The 21,507-nt window shown below is 41.3% G+C and overlaps 1 protein-coding gene across 1 annotated transcript in view; it reads left to right on the forward strand.

The window, feature by feature from the left end:
• The window catches only part of Exoc4 (exocyst complex component 4), a 771,875-nt gene that overhangs the window by 36,673 nt on the left and 713,695 nt on the right, over nt 1–21,507 (forward strand). Inside the window, exon 4 of the mRNA XM_004661198.2 lies at nt 20,631–20,815. Coding sequence (XP_004661255.2) covers nt 20,631–20,815 — 185 coding nt within the window. The remainder of the gene's footprint in view (nt 1–20,630; nt 20,816–21,507) is intronic.

The following is a 21,507-nucleotide window of genomic DNA, read 5'->3' on the forward strand; positions in this document are numbered from 1 at the left end:
TCTGACTTTTTATCTCTTGTCTAATTCCCCAGACCTGTTTCTCCATAAACAACCAGGTCCCCTCCATAAACAACCAGGTCCCCTCCTGGGAGAGAGGTCTGTCATAGGATTTAAACATTGTGGTTGGTCAAGTTCAACCCCTGGAACTTGGTGTCAGGCTGACTTCTTTCTTTTTTGTTTGTAATTTTTTTTTTGTTCTTTTACTTATTTATTTATTTGAGAGCAACAGACACAGAGAAAGACAGATACAGAGAGAGAGAGAGAATGGGCGTGCCAGGGCTTCCAGCCACAGCAAATGAACTCCAGAGGAGTGCGCCCACTTGTGCATCTGGCTAATGTGAGTCCTGGGGAATCAAGCCTTGAACCAGGGTCCTTAGGCTTCACAGGCAAGCGCTTAACCGCTAAGCCATCTCTCTGGCTCAGGGCTGACCTCTTTCTGAGATAGTCCCTGACCCTAACCGACCAGCTGTCCCCCTGGTTCACCTGAGCCGGAGGACAGCCCACCACTCTAAGGTTATAAATACCTTTGCAAGGGGAGGGCAGGCTTTCTGGCCACTTGGGAACTTTCAGCTGTGGGTGAGGTTTTCCCTCGACCAGGCCTGGACCTCCCTTAGCCCTCACTCTCCTCATGGGTTCCTTTATCCCCTCCAGCTCCTCATATGACTGGAGCTCCTCGAACTTTCTTTTCTCTCTTCTCTTTCCGTAGTTTTCCCAGGCCCTCCACATGGGATCTCTAGCCACATGGGTGCCTTTCCTTGGCTCTGTACTTCCTTCAGTAATTACAATAATTTAGTAATTACCCTTCTCAGTCTTTTTAAATTCACCTCTTTGATTAAAATTAGAAATGAACTTAGGGTTTGGGGTTCAAGGACTTTCCTGGACCCCAAGCACCCTGTTACATTTCCACATATGTATGGGTTTCCCTGCAAGTTCTTTATTTTCTTCAGTTGCTCTTGTCTGTACCCATACCGAAACCACGGGCTTCTAATTACTGGAACTTTATGATATAGCTAGGGAGGAGGTGAAACCATCCTCTTAAACCTTCCACAGTAATAGCAACTTTGTCAAATTCCACCAAAGCATGAAAAGATTTTTCTTGCGTTTATAGAATTTCTATGGCAGTGGCAGAGTCTGCCTATCAGGATGTGCACCGTCAATTATGCCCATTGGTAATGCTTAGCAATGTATTCCTTAGAAGCATTGCACACATTCTCTTAGATTTAATCTGAGTATCATACTGTTCAGGCTCTAAAAAAATAAGAGCTCTTCATTAATTGCAGTTTCTAGTTACTTGTTGATATGTAAAGTTATGGTAGATTTTTCCTGTTTAATTGACTCTGTATTTCCAAGAACCAATTCCAAATCCTGTCTGTCTGGAGTTGGCTCAGATTTCATTAGCTTTCTGAACGTCTCAGGTACTTCCATGTTTTTCTTTATGTGTCCATACATTACATGTATTTCATTATCAAGGAACTCTTTTGTTTGTGTGGTATTTTATTGGATGGCAGAGTTAATTTACTTACTTTTTGTCTACCTTGTACCTAACATAATGCAGTTTATGAATCATTAGCCAAGTGGGGGACTATGTGATTGACCAATACTAAGACATAAAGGAAAAGATATATCTTAAAGATCCCTCTTTCCAGTTATCTATCCATCTACCTTGCGTGTATGTTTGTGTACATGCCGTACATGCCAGGACACATGTGGGAGGCCACACGACAACCTTCGATGTTGGTCCTCACCTTCTACCTTTTATGAAGAAGCATGTCTTTGTTGTTTGCTGCTGTACACCAGGCTAGCTCACCTGCCAGCTTTGTGAGTTCTCTCGTCTTCACCCCCACCTTGCTGTACACCAGGCTAGCTCACCTGCCAGCTTTGGGCATTCTCTCGCCTTCACCCCCATCTCCCCGTCGGAGCGCTAGGATTACAAATGCTTGGCTCATGCATCTGGCTTTCTGTGTGTCTGGAGATCTGCACTCAGCACTCCGCCCTCCTGTGGCCAGTGCTTTGTCAACTGAGTCGTCTCCCCTGCCCTCTTAAAGGTATTTCTTTCCCAGGATCTGTAATCAGTGTGATCTTTGGTTGGTGGTTTTACATTTTTTATTTTTTTGAACAATGTTCTTTTATTTCTAACCTTGGTTTGGAACTATTTAAATTAGTAACAACACTTTCTAACTAGCAAATTTGCATTGTATATTTAATATGTACGTCAACCACTTTAAGTTTGTGACATTCATTAGCTCATTTAATTATTACAACTCTGAGAAATAGGTTTCTGGTATCCTCACCCTAAAACAGATGAGGTGTAGGTAGTTGTTTTGCCTTGTCCAGGAGGTTGGCATATTCCTAATAAGCAGTGATTTGTATATCCCACCAGCAAAGGTATGGGGGTAGAATTTAATGTGTGCCTAAAAGGTCGGAAGCAGTCTTCAGGGTGGTCTTGTGGATGTAAAATTGAAGAATTAAGGATTGCTTTCACAGGACTTCATATGAAAAATCATCACGTTCTCTTTCTCCATGGTTGCATGCTGTTAGCAGTCCACCCTACTTAAGGAATCTCAAGGGTCCAAGCGGAAGTCTTTGCTAAAAGACCCCAGGAAGTAAAGACAAAACAATCTGGTCTTTTCAACCCCACTGATTTCCTTGGATTTGTCTGGCAGAAGACTTTGCATTTTCATTTTATGGCAGGTGCTGATACAGATATGTAGTAATTTGATCCCTCCTCAGTATAGGTTCATAAACCCAGAGTAAATAAATCAGTGGTGACCCATGGCTCTTGCCAGCTCCTGCTCTTCTGTCTCTGTTATCAATCTGGTCTAGTAGCTATAGGCTTAGTTTCCAGGAGGGATATTTATTTCTTCTTTTGATATGATAACTTGAGTATTGCATAAAATAATTAAATTGTCATGACAGGGAATGTCTGAAAATAGGCCTGGCCTTTTGTTTCCTTCTTCAAGGTAAACAGCTGCTGTTGGCTTATGAAAAGCTAAAAGTGATCCAACAAGAAGCCTGTATCCATCACATTGAAACCAGAGGCTTGATTAATATTGTAGCCTGTAGCTTTGTGATATGTACAGCTTAAATTAGACCTCTGCAGTCATTGTGTGGGTTGATGCAAGCACATTAATGACATAATTTCTGGTTGCTGCATCACATTTCTGCAGTCCGTCCTTTGTATTCCACTCACATTAATTGAAGTAATTTTGCCAGTGAAGCGTGTTTCAAACCTCTGCATTTAAATTGAAATTTTAATTCCCTTATTGTCTTGAAAAGACGGCTGAAGATGCCTTGTTACAGGTTTCATTATCACTCAAAACACTCCAGCTGCTGGTTTTAATGTACAATGACTGATTAATTCTGGAAAGAAGTATTAATATAAGAATAACAGCTTCTTCCCGGCGGCATGCACCAGCCAGGAAGGTATTTCGTGATAGTTAATATTTCCATGAACTTTTTTCTCCCAGGGAAAATTTGTGTGTAGAATTCTGCATCATACTCAGATTACTCAGAGAGCTTTGAAAACCACTTACACAAGTTCTGATTTAGCAGCCATAGAAGTCAATTTATAATTGCATTCAATCAGTAGAAACCAAGCCAGTGTGAGCAGTTTAGAAGCACTTTAGCTGACAGTCACATAAGACTTGTGACTAAAACAATTTTTCCTTTCTAAGCCTGCCTAAGATTGTAGAGATTTTGAATGTCTTTTAATCATCTTGTCTTTATTTATATACCTTTACAAAGAGGAAATGTAGCTTTATAGTCAGATAAGGATTATTATGATAATTATAATAATGTATTTATGAAGCTGCCTTTCTCCCAGAGGACTCCATAGTGCTTTCTGAGAGCATTATGTGGTGGAATTATTTCACTTACACTTTGAAAATATGGACATATCTGAGATAAAGAGAGCAAGGCAGCTATTTAACTTAGAAGTTTTCTAGAATCCTATAATAAAAATAAGTACATTCGTAGTATTTTTCTGTTCACATGACCCTTTGCAATTGTGAAGAGACATTGAGAGTTGTGAATGTCAGCATGGGGGTTGCTGGGCAACCTGTGCATGAATCCTAGCTTTACTCAGTGGTAGATGACTTGTAGCCAGTCATTTATCCTCACTGAAAGTTCTGGTTAAGGCTATTGTGTACCACCGAAGTTTATGGAAAATATTAAATGAGATACTAAAGTGAGTTAGTAAAGCAATCACAACAAATAGAATATTGTTTTGAAAATTTTTTTTTTAATTTTTCATTTATTTATTTGAGAGCGACACACACAGAGAGAAAGACAGATAGAGGGAGAGAGAGAGAATGGGCGCGCCAGGGCTTCCAGCCTCTGCAAACGAACTTCAGACACGTGCGCCCCCTTGTGCATCTGGCTAATGTGGGACCTGGGGAACCGAGCCTTGAACCGGGGTCCTTGGGCTTCACAGGCAAGCGCTTAACTGCTAAACCATCTCTCCAGCCCTGTTTTGAAATTTTTATAGTTATTTAGTGATTTTTATTGGTGCTGAAGAAAGTATACATTGGTTGCTCCCAGGTTTTAAGTATAACTATAAATATAAATATATATATTTATATATATTATATTATATATATATAATATTTTATTATTTGACAGAGAAAGAGGGAGAGAGAGAGAGCTTCAGAGAGAGAATGGGCGCGCCAGGGCTTCCAGCCACTGCAAATGAACTCCAGACGCGTGCGCCCCCTTGTGCATCTGGCTAATGTGAGTCCTAGGGAATCGAACCTGGATCCTTGGGCTTTGTAGGCAAACGTGTTAACTGCCACGACATCCTTCCAGCCCGCAGGTTATATTTTTAAAACTTAGTTTGGAGGTGCACTTAATTTGAGTTAGTAAGAGTTGAAGTAAGCCAGGTTAAGTGTTTCGACTTCTCAGCCCAACGAACCTTACCTGTATGCAAGACTAACCCAGCTCTTGTAAAATTATTATTTAATTGTACATATTTATGAGACACAGTGTGGTAATTTAAAACATTTTAATAATGCATAGCAATCAAATTAAGGTTGTTAGCATTCCTGTTTCCTTGAACATTTTGATCTTTGAGCTTTTTGCTGTATATTGCAACAATTGAACATGTTTACAAAGTGCAGTGTGCTATACGTGGTATACATTAGTATACATTAGTACTCCTCATACCTTTGGGTTGATTTGGCTGTTGTTTGATCATTATCTACCAACTGTTGTTTCCTTTACAATTTTTGGTTTTGTCTCTTCCTTCTTGCTTTTTAGTTTTAGTCTTTCCCTTTAGTTTGTATATTTCTTTACTGATGAAATGAGAATTTTTTACAGGTGGCATATTACTGGATTTTGATAATGTATACATGTAGCCCAGGCTGGCCTTGAACTCGGAATCATCCTGCCTCTGCCTTTTCACTGCTGGCATTCTAGGTGTGTGCCACCACACCTGGCTGTCTGTGTCTTGTAATTAGGGAAATTTAGTTTATTATCATTCAAGGTCATGATTGATAGATAAGGACTTGTGGCAGTTATATTGGTAAATGTCTTCTGGTTGTTTTGATTACCTTTTGATAGATTCTTCCTATCTTGTTTATGTTTGTTTTGCTAGTTTATTGTATGGGAAGATTTGATTCTTTTCTGTTTCTCTTTTGGAAACATGCTCTTCCAGTGGGTTTTATATTTTCCCGATGGTAGTTATCTTTGTTTTGCTTTTGGATGTAGGGTTCTCTTAAGCATCATTTATAAGGTTACCAACTGGGGATTAATTCCCTGTCTTTCCTTGTCTTGAAAAATCTTTATTTCTCCTTCCATTTTGAAGGACTCTCTTGCTGGATAAAATATTTTGGTTGCTATTACTTTCTTTCAGAACTTGGAATATGTTGTTCCATTCCCTCCCGGGCTGGCTGATGAAAAATCTGCTTTTCAGTGCTGGCAGGGAGTCTACTAGGGGTTTCCATAAGTGTGCCCTGCTGCTTCTCTTTGTAGGTGTTAGAATTCTCTCTTTGTGTTGCAGTTTTGATAATTGGCTAGAATATGCCATGGTCATGACCATGGGCCTCCTGTACGTGAATGTCTGTCTGCCTTGTAGAAGTTTTAGCCATTATTTCATTCAGTATATTTTCTTGCCCTGTGTCTGAGAGAACATGTGCATGTGCTCATGTATTTGAATAATTGTTCACTTAAAGGTCCCCAAATACGTTTGAGACCACTTTTATTGTCTTCTCTCTCTCCCTCCCTCCCTCCTTCCTTCTCTTCTTTTCTTTTTCTTCCTTCTGTCCTTCCCTCCTTTTTTGTCTCCCTCCTTTTTCTTCCTCCCTCCCTCCCTCTTCCCTCCTTCCCTTCCTCTCTCGCACTCTCTCTTTCTGACTAGGATAATTCAAAAGATCTATCTTTTAGGTTTGATAACTTTTCCTTTGTTTTAATCTAGACTTCTATTGAAGCTTTCAGCTGTATTTTTATTTGATTTACAATATTTCTTAACTCTAAGATTTCTGTTGGGTTCTTTCATGATTTCTTTTTTTAATTATTTATTTGAGGGGGAGGAGGGCAGGCTTCAGCCACTACAAAGGAACTCCAGATGCGTGTGCTCCCTTGTGCGCATGTGTGACATTATGTGATTGCATCACCGTGTGCCTGAGTTACATGGGATCTGAGGATTCGAACATGAGTTCTTAGGCTTTGCAGGCAAGCGCCTTAACCACTAAGCCATCTCTCCAGTCTTTCTTTCATGATTTTTCTTTGCTGAAGAGATCTAAGTCATCTCTTGAGCCCATGATTTTTCTCATTTTGTTCAACTGCCTGTGTGAATATTATTGAATATCACTTTTTCTTTATGATCATTTTTTTTTTTCATTGTGTTTTTGGGCATGTTCTTAGTATCATTTTCTTGGGTATCTTAGCTAGAGAGCTTTTATATTCCCTTAGATGTATCACAGACCTTATTTTTCATATTTCCCATGATTCTCCATTGAGATTTCTACTTCTGGTGGATCCGTTTTCTCTGTTATTTATGTAAGGTAGCTTCTGTTATACTGGTTTCCTCCAGAATTTATGTCTTGGTGTGTCTGTTTAGAATTCAATTTGGGCTTTGGCTCCACTTGGGCACCATAGTGAAGTTTCTGTATAGTTTCTTGGGCAGTGAATTTTGGCTTCAGATGCAGCATGCCTCCAGAGCTACGTTGGAACTGGAATGCTTTAGTGAACAAGGGTTTGGTGCTCACCGCAGGGACCAAGGGGTGTGGTATTCACTTGTGTCTACTCTAGCAGTGGGCGTGGTCTTGCTGTGAATGCAGGGGATGTTTTCTCAGGCACTTTTGGGGCCAGCTCTTCTGCTGGCCAGAGTCTCCCCAGTGGTGATGCAGGCTCAAAAGTGGCTGGCTGTGGCTGTGAGCAATGGTAGGACCATACAACACACCCTCTCAAGAGACAGTGCTGGTGCCAGGAAGATGTCACCTCAGTAGGGGAACACTTGCTATCAGCCACAGCGGGGATGCTTTCTGGTCAAGGAATTCCTGCACAAAGAGATAGTGTTTTTGTTTTTTTGCCAGAAAGCAGTTCTAGGTGCCCAAACACATGCACAAATCAGTGATCAAGATTCTCAGTTCTATGTCAAATTTCTGGGATCTGACATGGACAAATTTCAGGTGTTTCTGTTATTCTGCTCGCGTCAAGTATATGTTCATAAGGAACTTAAAGATTGTGTAATTTTAAGCACTGTAATATATTGGTAAACTGCCCAAGATCAACTTGTTGCAATGTCTACTCTTAAGTTACTAAATATTATTAATTGTCTAGATATTTTACTTAGGTACAAACTACTATATTGGAAAGGACTTAATAAAAGTGTTGATTTTAGTGTTAGTTGCAGTTAAGCTAGCTTTTGTCTTAAGTATTTTAGATAACAGGACCGATGGGCCAATGAAGTAGTCCTTGTTTGTGCTAGTGAAATTGTGCCATTAGCAAACAGACTGAATTATTTTCTCTTCCTTATGTGTTGGATCATGCATTGATTCTCAAATGATTAATATACAAATGAGAATAAAAGGGGCAAAATGTATATTCCTTTTACCTGGCTTGAGAGTTTCTGAGGTCCCACAGACCTGTGTTTTCTCATTACTGTGGGAATACTGTGATGTGAAAGCACTGTGAGTATCAGGAGCGGGGACTTCCACAGAGCTCACGGGAGTTAGCCTGAAAGGGGCCCAGGGACTCGCCACAGATGTTCCAGTATTCCATATGGAGTTCTCAACATGATAGAAATCCATGAGTGTTCAATAGTGTAATCATGCTGAGACCCTTTGTTCCTGGTGTTCAGCATCCGCTCGTAAGACTGAGGCCAATGTGACATAGTAATACACTATCAGGAAAGAATCTGGTACCTGTGTTGATGTTAAACACATGGTTGGCTTATTTAACCTGTGAAGATGCCTTTGTTGATCACTTCAGTGTCAGTATATGTTTTCTGTGAAGACAGCCTTTACCCTGAAGGAGTTCATACTGTAGCAAGGAGGTAGAGATAGTGAGCAAATGAGCAGTGTTTCATAGCATGTTGAGTACAATGAGGAAACACGCAATAAGGGAGCTTAGGAACACAGGGTGCAGGGTTAATGTAGTTTGCTGTTTTAGGGGTGGTCAGCTAACTAACTGCATTTGGAATCCCTCAATCCCTCGAATATCTGTCAGATATCTTCAAAATAATTTAGAAGGGGCTAAACATAAAGTCATTAAGCAAGTGACTAAGTAAGTTTGTGGCAGCTTTATTTTTTTTCTCTTAGTGAGTAAAAATGCAGTGTTTTAAAAATTATTTTTATTTTTATTTTTTTTTACTTGAGAGAGACAGACAGAGAGAGAAAGAGGGAAATAGAGAGAATGGGCACACCAGGGCCTCCAGCCACTGCAAGCGAACCCCAGATACGTGCGTCCCCTTGTGCATCTGGCTAATGTGGGTGCTGGGGAATCGAGCCTCAAACCGGGGTCCTCAGGCTTCACAGGCAAGCGCTTATTCGCTAAGCCATTTCTCCAGCCCAAAAATGCAGTTTTGTGGTAACAATTCTTTATGCTTCACAAAGCCGTTTTTATTTATATTTGTTTTTGAAGGTTGGAGTTTTAAAGAACCAGACTGTTTGTTTGATAGGGTACCTTGGTACCTGTTAGTTTTCTTTCTCTTTTCCTTTTGCACTGGTTACTCATTTGCCTCTTGTTTTGAAACCAATAAGAAATTCTGTTTCGTTGCACTAACCACCTTATAAGGTTTAGCATTTTTTCATCCTGCTTACTTGACTGACAGGCAGTGATTCCTAATGTTACTATTCAAAGGTGCTTTGTTGCCATTCTCTGTTGTAGTTTGGGGTGCAGCATGGTTTCTGTTCTGCTCTTAGAGCGTGGTTATTTGCTTAAAACAAGTTGAGCTTAATGGTTAAGGGAGGCTGCTTTCGTCCTCTCAGGACTGCCATCTTGCTTTCCTGGCTCGTGCTTCGGTGCTGTGAGGCTTCACCTGACTTCCTGTGAGTGTTCATGGATTGACGTTGGGACTCGACTGGGACTTAACTGACAAAGGGTGGGGTGTATTTATTGTGTCAAAGTGGCTTTCCATGTAAGAAGATTTTTTAAAATTTTTATTTTTTGGTTTTTTGGGGTAGGGTCTCAATGTAGCCCAGGCTGACCTGGATTTTATACTATGTAATTCTCAGGGTGGCCTTGAACTCATGGTGATCCTCCTACCTCTGTCTCCTGAGTGCTGGCATTAAAGGAAGGTGCTGGCTTCAATATAAGAAGTTTTTTTTTTTCTTTTGGTTTTTCGAGGTAGGGTCTCACTCTAGCCCAGGCTGACCTGGAATTCACTATGGAGTCTCAGGGTGGCCTCGAACTCATGGCGATCCTCCTCCCTCTGCCTCCCGAGTGCTGGGACTAAAGGCATGCGCCACCACGCCTGGCTCAATTTAAGAAGTTTTGATTGTGGTCCTGGCTTGTTAATTCACTAATGCTTGTGAGCTTAAACAGATAAGTGAATCACCTTTGTCCCCCTCTCCTTTAAAAGATAAAACAAACCTATCCTTATTTGCAGAGAGGATGTGGGGACGTTTGGTCTAAATTACTGAGTGACTGTGAGAGCAAAAGGGAAATAGTGCATGGACACAAAACTCAAGGCAGTACAAGATTTACAATAGTACAGGCCTCAGTGCCAGGTAAGGACCACAGAGATCTTGAGCTTGTCACCTGAGCTGCATTGCTATTCTGATGCTGTTGTGGTCAGTTCCAAACACAAAACCAAACACCGTTTATGGGAATCCGGGCTTTTTTAAAAAGCTTACAGCTCCAGGGGGAGTTCCATCAATGGCGGAAGATGCTGCCTCCGTATATCCGAGCACAGAGAACAGCCAGCCAGCCAGCGCACACCAAAAGCAGCAAACAGGACCCCAGAGCTCCGACTTCTCTGCCTACCTTTGGGCTGGAATTCTGATCCGCCCCCAGTGACACCTTAGAACTAGACTCCCGAATCTGCCCCCAGTGACGCTTCCTCCAGCCAGGCAGTTGAAGATCCAAGTTACAAGCTTTGATAAACCACCCCAGCCTATGGGGGACATACATGCAAACTGCCACAGATGTTATCATCCCTACTGTTGTTTGGTCAGGTAAATGGGTGTGTTTACGCAGTTGAGTCTGTAGGAGGAGCTGTCAAGAATAGATCCCTGAGTCATATGCTGTCATCCATCATATTTCTAGTTTCAGCCTCATATATGCACTTCTTACACATATGTTTGATTGGTCAGTGTGTGGCTGGATATGAACCAGATATTTATGTAAGTCTCAGCGTTGGAGAGATGGCTCAGTGAATAATGGGCTTTCCACACAAGCATGAATTTAGTCCCTGAATCCACGTAAAAACCGGGTGTGTGCTTGTAATCCCCACGCTGGGCAAATGGAGACTGGAGAGCTGCTGGGGCCTGCTGGTTACTTAGCTTGGCTGAATGGGTGAGCCCTAGGTTCACTGAAATACCTTATCCCCCAAAAAACAAGGTGGATAGAGGTGACGACCTCTGACTTCCCTACATATGCATGCATGCAATTCGCCCGTGACATATAAACACATATACACATCTCCCCCCCCACACAAATGTTAAATATTTGTGGTAATTACAACGATGACAAAACATACTGTTATAGAAGCCTTTGTGTCAACTTGGTAATGGTCTGAGAATGCTTAAAACTTATTTAGGGGCTGGAGAGATGGCTTAGCGGTTAAGTGCTTGCCTGTGAAGCCTAAGGACCCCGGTTCGAGGCTTGGTTCCCCAGGTCCCACGTTAGCCAGATGCACAAGGGGGCGCACGCGTCTGGAGTTCGTTTGCAGAGGCTGGAAGCCCTGGCGCGCCCATTCTCTCTCTCTCCCTCTATCTGTCTTTCTATCTGTGTCTGTCACTCTCAAATAAATAAATAAAAAATTAAAAAAATAAACTTATTTAGTTGGGCAAGATCCGAGGAACTTTTTCAAGAAGTCTGTTTTCTCCGAGGCTCATCCCAATTCTAATTACTCTAGCTCTTAACATGAAAGCATCATATTTGCTTCACCCTTTTTTTTTCTGGGACTTAGGAGCTCATGTGAGTCAAGGGCTGGTGAGAGGGGTGAGCATTTCTAATGGCTTGGGCACTCACCGAGTGTGCGTGAAATTGCTTTCAGTGGGAGCTTGAAGTGGTGCTCAGAGACCTCCTTAGGAAGGGGGTTGTTCTGAAAATTTTTCTTGTCCTGGAATTACAGATGAGATGATGGAGCAAGTGACTTTGGTACCTGTGTTAAAGAGAATGCTTTCCCTTGCATTCTCTGCTATTTTGGAAGAGAAACCTAGGTTTTAGTAGTCTCTGAAGCGAGCATTGAGAGCTGGGAACTGACGGGAACCTGAGGTTTGGAAGGAGGAAATGTTCCTGCATTGCAGAAAGGAAGATATTCCAAAGAAATACCCGTGCCATCCCATTTGGCTGTCAGACTGTTGAAACCACGCACCCCAGAAGCTAGAATTTCCCCAGAAATCTTATGCTGTGAGAAAGAAAAGCCCCAAATTGGTGCCAGTCAGAGGAAAACGTCTTTCCCGAAAAGAATTTCATGCAGTTCTGGCAACTTGTTAGCCCACTTTACAGGAGGGCCTGACACCCAGACAGCGATGGGGGGCAGTAGTGTGACCAGGACTGTGTAGCTGTGGTGTAGACCAAACCTTATGTCAAGACTCCAGAATGGTCTTGGGTGGGGTCACCAGGTGTCTTTGTCTCTGTTCCCATTGACTAAATCTCCCTTTTCTGTTTGTTACTATTCATTTGGCTCTTTAATTGGTTTATTGAGATTAGGTGGCTGAGCCTGGTGTGTTTGGGCTGCGCTGGCATAGGCTTTGACCTTAACATCAGGAACAGAAGCATCGCTTTTTTTCCCTTTGGCTTTCCTATGAGCAGTTTATAATTCTTATCTTTTTTTTTAAATTTTCTTTATTTGAGAGCGAGATGGGGGAAGAGAGAGAGAAAGAATGGGTGTGGGCATGCCAGAGCCTCCAGCCACTGCAGACGAACTCCAGACGCACGCACCACCTTGAGCATCTGGCTTATGTGGGTCCTGGGGAATCGAACCTGGGTCCTCAGGCTTCACAGGCAAGTGCCTTAACCAGTGAGCCATCTCTCCAGCCTCTAATTCTTGTCTTTGTCATAAGAATTTCATCAGGCAAAAAAGGCCTTTTAAACTAAGTAAAACTCCAAATTAGGCTTGATGCCTCGCAACCCTATTGACTGTGGAGAGAGTTCAGTGGGTAAAGCACTTGTTGCACAAGCCTGATGACCTCAGTTCAAATCCTCAGGGCCCACACAGGGTTGAATACAGTAACAGGCATCTATAATTGCAGTCCCCCTGTGGTGAGATGGGAGGTAGCCTCAGGGGAGTCCTGGAAGCTGGTGGGCTAGCCGTCACCCTGGCTCGGTCCAGGTGGAAGTGAAGGGCTGGTAATGAGAGTGGCCCTGTGACCTCCACATGCACATGCATACTGTGGCATGTGTATCCTTGCACTCACATACGTGGACACACACCTATGTGTGTATGTACACAAACAGACACACACAAATAATTTTAAACTAAAGAACCCCTGAATCTGAATTCTACTTGTCGAATTTTACGTTAAGGAAAGAATTAAGGCTTTTAACTATTCTGTATTTAGAAATATCTATACCTATGTATAGATAATTAGCACAGTGCGATTTATATGAAAGGAAATAAATTAACAATAAATTAATGTAGGGGATTATTTAAATTACTTGTGCTATATTGACATTGTGGACTAGTTGAAAACACTGAAAGTCATGTAATTTAACAATGACCTGATGTTCTCAGTGAAATGAAAAAAAAAAACAACAACCACGTTTTATAAATACTGTAAGGTTTGGTAGAAATTGTGTGGAAAAATAATGGAAAGAACCAAGTTGAAATCATATAAGTAGTTATGTCTGATGAGTGATGGTTAGATGGTCTTTTTCTGTGTCTTTTAAGATTTCTTGATTAAGCAAGCATTACTTTTGGAGTCTGGAAGAAAAATAAAGTTTAAGAAGAGTATCATTCTTGACTCCCCCTCCCCCCAGTCTGTGAAATCTAGGTGGAAACCTAGTCTGGACAAACTTTAAAGAATTTAGACACTAGGAAGTTCTTATATTTCATCTCTCAGATACTGTCACTGTGAAGTCTGGGCTGTTGGCATACCTTAGAAGACCTGGCTGGCCCTACTTCAGGAAGGAAGAAGATAACTCTTGCTTTAATAAAATATGAGAACTATTTATGTTAGAATGCCTGATGTTTAATAGAAAACAAAAAGTAAAAAGGGGTAGGTGGTCCAAAGAAAGTTTAAAAAGAGCTTAATGGAAGTATATTTTTAATAGTAGCAGTGATGTGATGACATCTTGGATGAAGGGAACATCCATCTTAATCTTGGGAGTTTTGTTTTCTAAGATTTGAAGATGCTCTAAAGAACTTTACAAGTAAATAAATAACTCTTTTTTTTTGACCACACTTTATCTTACAGGCTCCTGTCCTTCATTCACTTATCAATAACTCCATCTCATTTGCTTTATCCTGTAAATTCCATTATCTCCGGGCAGTCTATTGCATTAAGCCCTTAGTACCTAATATCACCTCATTTACACTGACATGTGCTTGACCTCCTCTCTTTGTTAATGCATCAACAAGCACTGATATCTCTCTGGAGCATTACCATTTGGCTGTTAGCTCAACTAATAAGAACCCTTCATTTGAGCTGATGAAGGTTTATTAAATAAAAACATGCAGTCACCCTGGCCGTAATGAAGGGAGAGTGGAGGTAGACAGCATCCTGGTTTTAATGGTGAGAGGCGCTGAGTCTGCATTACAGGTATTGAGTTTCCTGAGGGAGATTAGGGCACCTGAATGGGCCTGATCAATATTTGTTATCAGACTGATTTAAGAATGGGCAGTTTTGATTGTGCAACTTGATTAGCATATAGGCTGAGGAGTGAGGGGGGAAATAAGAATGTTCTTGCTGCAGGCACTTGGCCTTGCTGTGTGATGGCAGCTGTCTTGGGAAGTCCATCAGGCTGTCAGTAGCCCGGAGGCCTTTAGACATTGGCAAAGCAGAGTGAGTCTTCCTCTCTGCAGGGAAGCTAGCATCAGAGACAGGGATTTTGTAGATTCTCCAAGATGCCCCAAGCCTTCACTCTAGCCCTGACACTTGAATGAGTTCCTTTCATAGTCCTTTACAATTCCACACTCTTTTACTTCTTGACCAGTTTTTTTTTTGTTTTTTTTTTTTTGCCCAAGATTAGCCTAGCCTGTGTGTTTCCTGGTGTCATGCTGTAAACAAAAGCCAAAGATGGTTTATTGTTCAGTTTATATTTTACTTTTGTTTTTTTAAATTTCAAGGTAGGGTTTCACTGTAGCTCAGGCTGACCTGGAATTTACTATATAGTCTCAGGGTGGCCTTGAACTCATGGTGATTCTTACCTCAGCCTCCCGAATGCTGGGATTAAAGACATGCACCACCACACCCAGCTGATAATAATTGTAATTTTTGTGAGTGTGGGTTCACTTGCTTGTGTGTCTGTGTCACCTATAATATGGTCTTATATTCTGTTGGTAAAAATGTGCTCAGTTTACCTGATACAGTAAAACACAGAGAGCTGTACTTTTTTGGTTTTGAAGCAAAGTGGGAGTTTATTAAGAATAAGGTTTCTCTGAGTGTGCATAGCTGCAGATGTGTATACCCCTTGTCAATGTATGCAGAAGCTGGACAATGTTGATGACCTCTGTAAATTTTCTATTTTATTTCCTTGAGATGGAATCTCTCACTGAGCTAGAGTTGCTAGTTTTTGGTCAAACCAGCTGACCAGAGGCCCCAGAGATTCTTTTGTTCCTTTCTCCCTCAGGACTGGGGCTACAGGCTTTCATCCCCACACTGGGCTTTTTACTTTGGTCCTGGGGGTTGAACTGAGGTCTTCAAGCTTATGCTAATCCATTGAGTTATCTCCCCAGCCCTCATAAAAGGGTTTTGTTTTAAAAATATTTTATTTATTTATTTGGGGGAGGGGAAGAGTGAGAGAATGGGCATTCCAGGGCCTTCAGCCACTGCAACTGAACTCTAGATACATGCACCACCTTGTGCATCTGGCTTACGTGAGTACTGGGGAATTGAACCTGGGTCCTTAGGCTTTGCAGGCAAGCACCTTAACCACTAAGCCATCTCTGATGCCCAGCAAAGGTTTTGATACAGATTTAAGCTTGTGTGTTACGGGAGACACAGAAGCACTTAGGAAAAGGATTCTCCTTAGAGTTCTGTAAGGACCCCGGTGTTCTGTGAGAGGGTCGTGATGTCTTTCAGACTTGCTTCTAAACCCAACTTAAGATAATGACAGACAGTGACTTCCAACAAATGGATTTGTTCAGGAACAAGCAGGTTTGTAACCCAGGATATACACACAGTGACCAACCACTGGTACATAAAGGCAGACAGGATTTTTTTAAGGTTAAAAGAGGAAGCATATGTAAATTGTTTCCACTAGTTCATGACCACTAGCTCAAAATTAGACCGACAAGACAAGAACTGGAGTATTGGCTGGTAACGTCCCACTCTATGCTAAAATTGTGCACTAAAAGTAAGGAAAGAACTTAAGATTATGGCAGTTCTGCTTGCAAGATTTTTCTTTGTATTAGTCTCACATGTCAATTTTAGGCTAAGCTTTTGCATGTTTGGAACATGTACATTGTAACTGTATGTACGAATTTTTTTTTTCAACATAGGGTCTCACTCTCTAGCCCAGGCTGACCTGGAATTAACTGTGTATATTCTCAGTGTGGCCTCAAACTTGTACTGATCCACCCACCTTTGCCTCCTGAGTGCTGGGATTAAAGACATGCACCACCACACCTGGCTTGATTCTTTCTTTGTGTGTGTATGTTTATGATATAGAAATCTTTTTCATGGGCTGGAGAGATGGCTTAGCGGTTAAGTGCTTGCCTGTGAAGCCTAAGGACCCTGGTTCGAGGCTCGGTTCCCCAGGTCCCACGTTAGCCAGATGCACAAGGGGGCGCACGCGTCTGGAGTTCGTTTGCAGAGGCTGGAAGCCCTGGCACGCCCATTCTCTCTCTCTCCCTCTATCTGTCTTTCTCTCTATGTCTGTCGCTCTCAAACAAATAAATAAAAAGTTTTAAAAAAAGAAATATTTTTCAGAAATAATGCTGTTCTGTTCAATATCATGGATTAAAATATTTTGAAAATGTTTGCTTATCTTTACAATTAAAGGAACTATTTGTTTTTGACTACACCAGATTTTTGTAATCTGTATGAATAGTTTCCAGCTGTGTGATTCTATAGCACTACTACTCTGTTGGATGGTAATTAGTGTTTTGTAAAAAAGTGTCCTCTGATAGTGTCTTCCACCCTTTACCTCTTGTAATATTTATTTAAAAATATGTCACTAAGAAAAATTTTAAATTTTAAAAATAAATTTATTTTTAAAGACTTTTAGTGTTACATTTATTTATTTATTAGAGGCATATATATATATACATATATATATATACATACATAACATACATACATACACATACATATGTATATATATATATATAGAGAGAGAGAGAGAGAGAAAGAGAGAGAGTGAGAGCGAGTGAGTGAGCCAGGGCTTTGAGCCGCTGCAAACAAATTCCACATGCATTTGCCATCTTGTGCATCTGGCTCATGTGGGTCCTGGGGAATCCAATCTCAGTCTTTTGGCTTTGCAAGCAAGTGCTTTAACCGTTTAGCCATCTCTCCAGCCCAATTTCTAAATGTTTTTAATTGACTCTTATCATTATGTACTAGTCTAACTTTAAGAAATTGTGCGGCCTACTGAAGAATTCTAGGTGTTCTGATTAAAGATCACTGGAGACATTTGTTCTGTGAACAGATGCTTAGGCATTTGTCAGTTCCCTGTCTTCTGTGTCATCTCCTGTGCCTACTCTTATAATTTTGATAATTTTTGACAGTATTTAGTATTGACTATCAGTCTGATAAACTTGTTTTGGTAGTTTCATATATCAGTTCACCTGTAGAAGCCCTTCATTGCTGTGTCTTTAATCCAACTACCTCTTAAGTCCGACTGGTGTTTTATCGGTCTGCTCTCAGGAATGCTCTGTAGCCATGACATTTGGAAACCCTGTGTTATATAGTTTGGATCTTGACTGTCCCTCAGAGGCACATATGCTAAGGAATTCAGGCTGTGGCACCAGGCTTGTGGTACTCCCTTTAGGAACTGAGGCTTATAGAAGTACATGAGGTCATGGGCAGGTGCCTTTGAAGGGAATATTGGGACCCTCACCCCTTTCTCATTGGCTTCTCACCTTTGTGAGCTAAACAAATCTCCTGTCTTTCACTCTTCCCCTTATATACTATACTGCCACAGGCCCAAAGCAATGGGGTCAGACGACCACAGACTGTGAGACAAAAATAAAATTTTCCTCGTTATGTTCTAAGCTTAGGTGTGTTTTCCCAGTGATAGAAACTTGGCAAACACACCTAATGGAATAACTTATTAAATATCCATTTTCTATGTATTAGAAAAGTTGCTGAGTTGGAAAAATCAGTCAGAGACCTGCCTGGTCTACAGTATGCATTCCAGGTCAGCCTGGGCTAGAGTGACACCTGGCCTCCAAAATTAAAAAGGAAAAAAGAAAAAGAAAACCATATACACACACACACACACACACGCACACACACACACACACGCACACACATATATGTATATATATGTATATATATGTATATATATATAATGTATATTATAAAATATATAATATATAAATATCTAATACATATTATATTATAATATATATAATTATATAATAAATATTATATATATTTGTGTGTAAATACTCATTGTTTGCCAGGCATGATATTAAGTGTTTACATGCATTATTAAAAGAATTGATTTAGATAGCTTTGGAAGTTGACATTATTATAAAGTTTTGTATTTGTAACATGAGCTGTTTGAGTTAAAAAAACCTTCATGCAAATTCCTACAAACAAGTCAAGTGTGAATGTGCAGTGGGTGGTTTTTAAGCTTAAGTATCTCAGCAGGATTTAATTACCTTAAGGGATAAGGCTACATGATGGGCCAGTGGTTTACCAAATTATTTTTCATTTTCTGGATCTTGATGTCACTGAAGGTTAATGCATCCTCTTTTCTTCACCAGAGGCTCGCGTTAAAATCCATTTTAGGGCATAAGTATAAATGGATTTGTTGTTGTTTCTTCTCCTTGGGGACGCTTTGGTCATTTTGTGAGGCTGCCTTTCCGTTTGAGCCCCTGGCAGCTTGCGCAGGGCCCAGGGGCTGTCATAGCAGGGCGGCTGCATGTGGGTGTGAAATGAACTGGCAGCTTCAGAGGGCAGCTCTGGCCCTGCGCCTGCCACTCACTCCCCCCCCCCCCATTCCTCCTTGCTTAACTTAAAGGAAACTTACTTGCTACTGACATTTGATTATAGCACATCACAAAGCAAGCGATGTGCTTGTGGGTAAGCCACTGTGCTTTCTTTTAGACATTTTGGGCTGGTTCACACTTGTCATCTTCTTCAAAGCTTTCTGTGTTCACTGCTCTCGAACTTCTGGATGACCCCAACGTCTGGTGTGACTCTGTGGTGAACATTTTTGACCATTGTGGCTTTGGTTCTCTATTGCTTTTGTATGCGTGCTTTATTTCTTAGGGACATACTTGTGACCACAGGTCCATAAATGGTATTACCCTGAAGTAAGTGGTGTTATCAATTGATGCCTTTCCCTATATCTACTGGTCTAAGTGGGAGTGGCCATAGATTTTCTCTCCTTGGGAGCTGGTGAACTCTTTTCCCTTCAGGCTCAGCTCGCAGTCACTGCTTCTCTCCTTTCCTCTTCGTCCTCTTTCTTCATGCTTTTTTTTAGTTTTTCTTCTTCCTGTTCCCCTCTTCTCCCCTCTTTTTTTTCCTACTAAGTAATACTACCCAGGGGTGCTCTTTAGACTGTAGATACAGACATCTTCACAGACAGGAGTCAAGGAGATCACACCACACACGCTCCTCCCTTGCTAGCAGTCCTCCATTTGCATCACACTCAGGTGCTCTGGTTTCCCAGAAGCCTCCATCTTCTCCATTTATTTATTTATTTTGGTTTTTCGAGGTAGAATCTCACTCTAGCTCAGGCTGACCTGGAATTCACTATGTATTCTCAGGGTGGCTTCAAACTCTACCTCTGCCTCTCGAGTGCTGGGACTAAAGGCGTGCGCCACCACGCTCGGCTCATCTTCTCCATTTATTATAGGCATTCCTGTAGCAATCCCCTTGATTCAATTCTTTTTCTCTTTAAACTATCCCATACCATTTTATACCAGAAGAATCTCCTTCCTTATAGTTGATCTTCATTCCCCATTCAGACCCCGTTTCTTCTGTGTCACTGAAAAAAGATGTAGGATCCATGTAAGAACGCTTTTGCCTCTGTAAGTATGTGTATAAGAGTGGAGGGCCAGTTTCTTTCTAGATACACGTGTGGCATGAACTGACAGAGCTCTGACTCATGATCACCACAAGAGTAAGCTGTTACCACCTCCATGGAGTGTGTGCTTTCACGCAGTCTTAGTCCTCAAGGCTACCTTTGATTGAAGTTGATACGAGCCAGCATGGTGATGCAGTGTCATGGAAACTGTGTGGCAGACAATTGAGTTGGACCACCATGGGCGACACAGTGAGACCTTGTCTCAAAGAAAAGTTGACTTCAACCATTAGTGTTTGGGTTTCTCCTGAGAATGTGGATGATGAACTTACATGTGCCCTTTGACAAGCCATGAGGGTGGAAATCAATAGTATGCAACTATGCTATGGCGCCTTTCATGCCATCCCATTTTCTTCATCAAGATCTTCCTCTCTCTCTTTCTCTCTTTTGTTCTTTCTCTTTCTTTTCTTGTCTTCTCCTTCCTTCTTCGCTCCCTCCCTCCCTCTCTTTCTTTCACTTTGTTTATCTTGGATACTATATCCTTTAGGTCAAGACTAGTCCTGGCTACAAGACACTTCACGTTATCATCGCCTCCCTTTACCGTATGCTCTCTCCTATTATCACCAGGCAAGTTTGTTGTAATGGGCGTCTCTCTCCCTTTGCAGGTGTCTGCAGTGGAGTCTCTGGAGGGTCCCCTGCTCCAGGTGGAAGGGCTCAGTGACCTCAGACTGGAGCTCCACAGCAAGAAGATGAACCTCCACCTGGTTCTCATCGATGAGCTGCACCGGCACCTCTACATCAAGTCCACCAGCCGAGTTGTGCAGCGAAACAGAGAGAAGGGGAAAATGAGGTTGGTGAAAAAGCCTCTTTGCTGCACTGTCTTGGGGCAAAGGAATTATTGGAAGCATTTTTTTTTTTTTTGTCTTCCAGAATATTGTAGTTTATTTTGCTTTCCTTTAATGTGCTGCCTCTTAAACTTGAAGATGGTTTTGTCATTGTGAATGTGCCATGTTCTGAGAGGCAGGTGTCTTAATTTTGTTCATTCATTCATGATACCATTTACTATGTTCCTCTTCTGTAAGGATGTGTAAGAATCATCTCCCATGGGCTGCATTTATGGATCAGAGACACTCCTGTATCTCAGGAGGCAGCGAGGAACATCCTTAAAATCGACAGTAAACTCAGCCATGTTAAAACATACTTGACATATGAGCTTCATTACTTAGGGTTATGCTCTGCTTTTTTTAAGGTAATTTTCATTCTGGAATAGCTTAGGAGACATTCAGAGAAAACTAGATTTGATTCTTTGGCTGGTTGTTGCATAGCCCTGTGTTTCAGGCTAACCCCTTGCGTAGGAATCAAGAAAGTCATTAGGCTAGTGTAGACCTGGTAGGGATAAGACTAGATCTTAAGATAGTAGATGAGTGGGGTTATTAACTTATACGATAGTTGTGCAAAGTAGGTATTTTTCAACATCCTACAAATATATATTAGATCTTTTCTGAGGGGCTTTTAAGCACTATCATCTGAAATGCATCTGTT

This window comes from Jaculus jaculus, chromosome 10 (genome assembly GCF_020740685.1).
Source record: "Jaculus jaculus isolate mJacJac1 chromosome 10, mJacJac1.mat.Y.cur, whole genome shotgun sequence".
NCBI classification, from domain to species: domain Eukaryota; kingdom Metazoa; phylum Chordata; class Mammalia; order Rodentia; family Dipodidae; genus Jaculus; species Jaculus jaculus.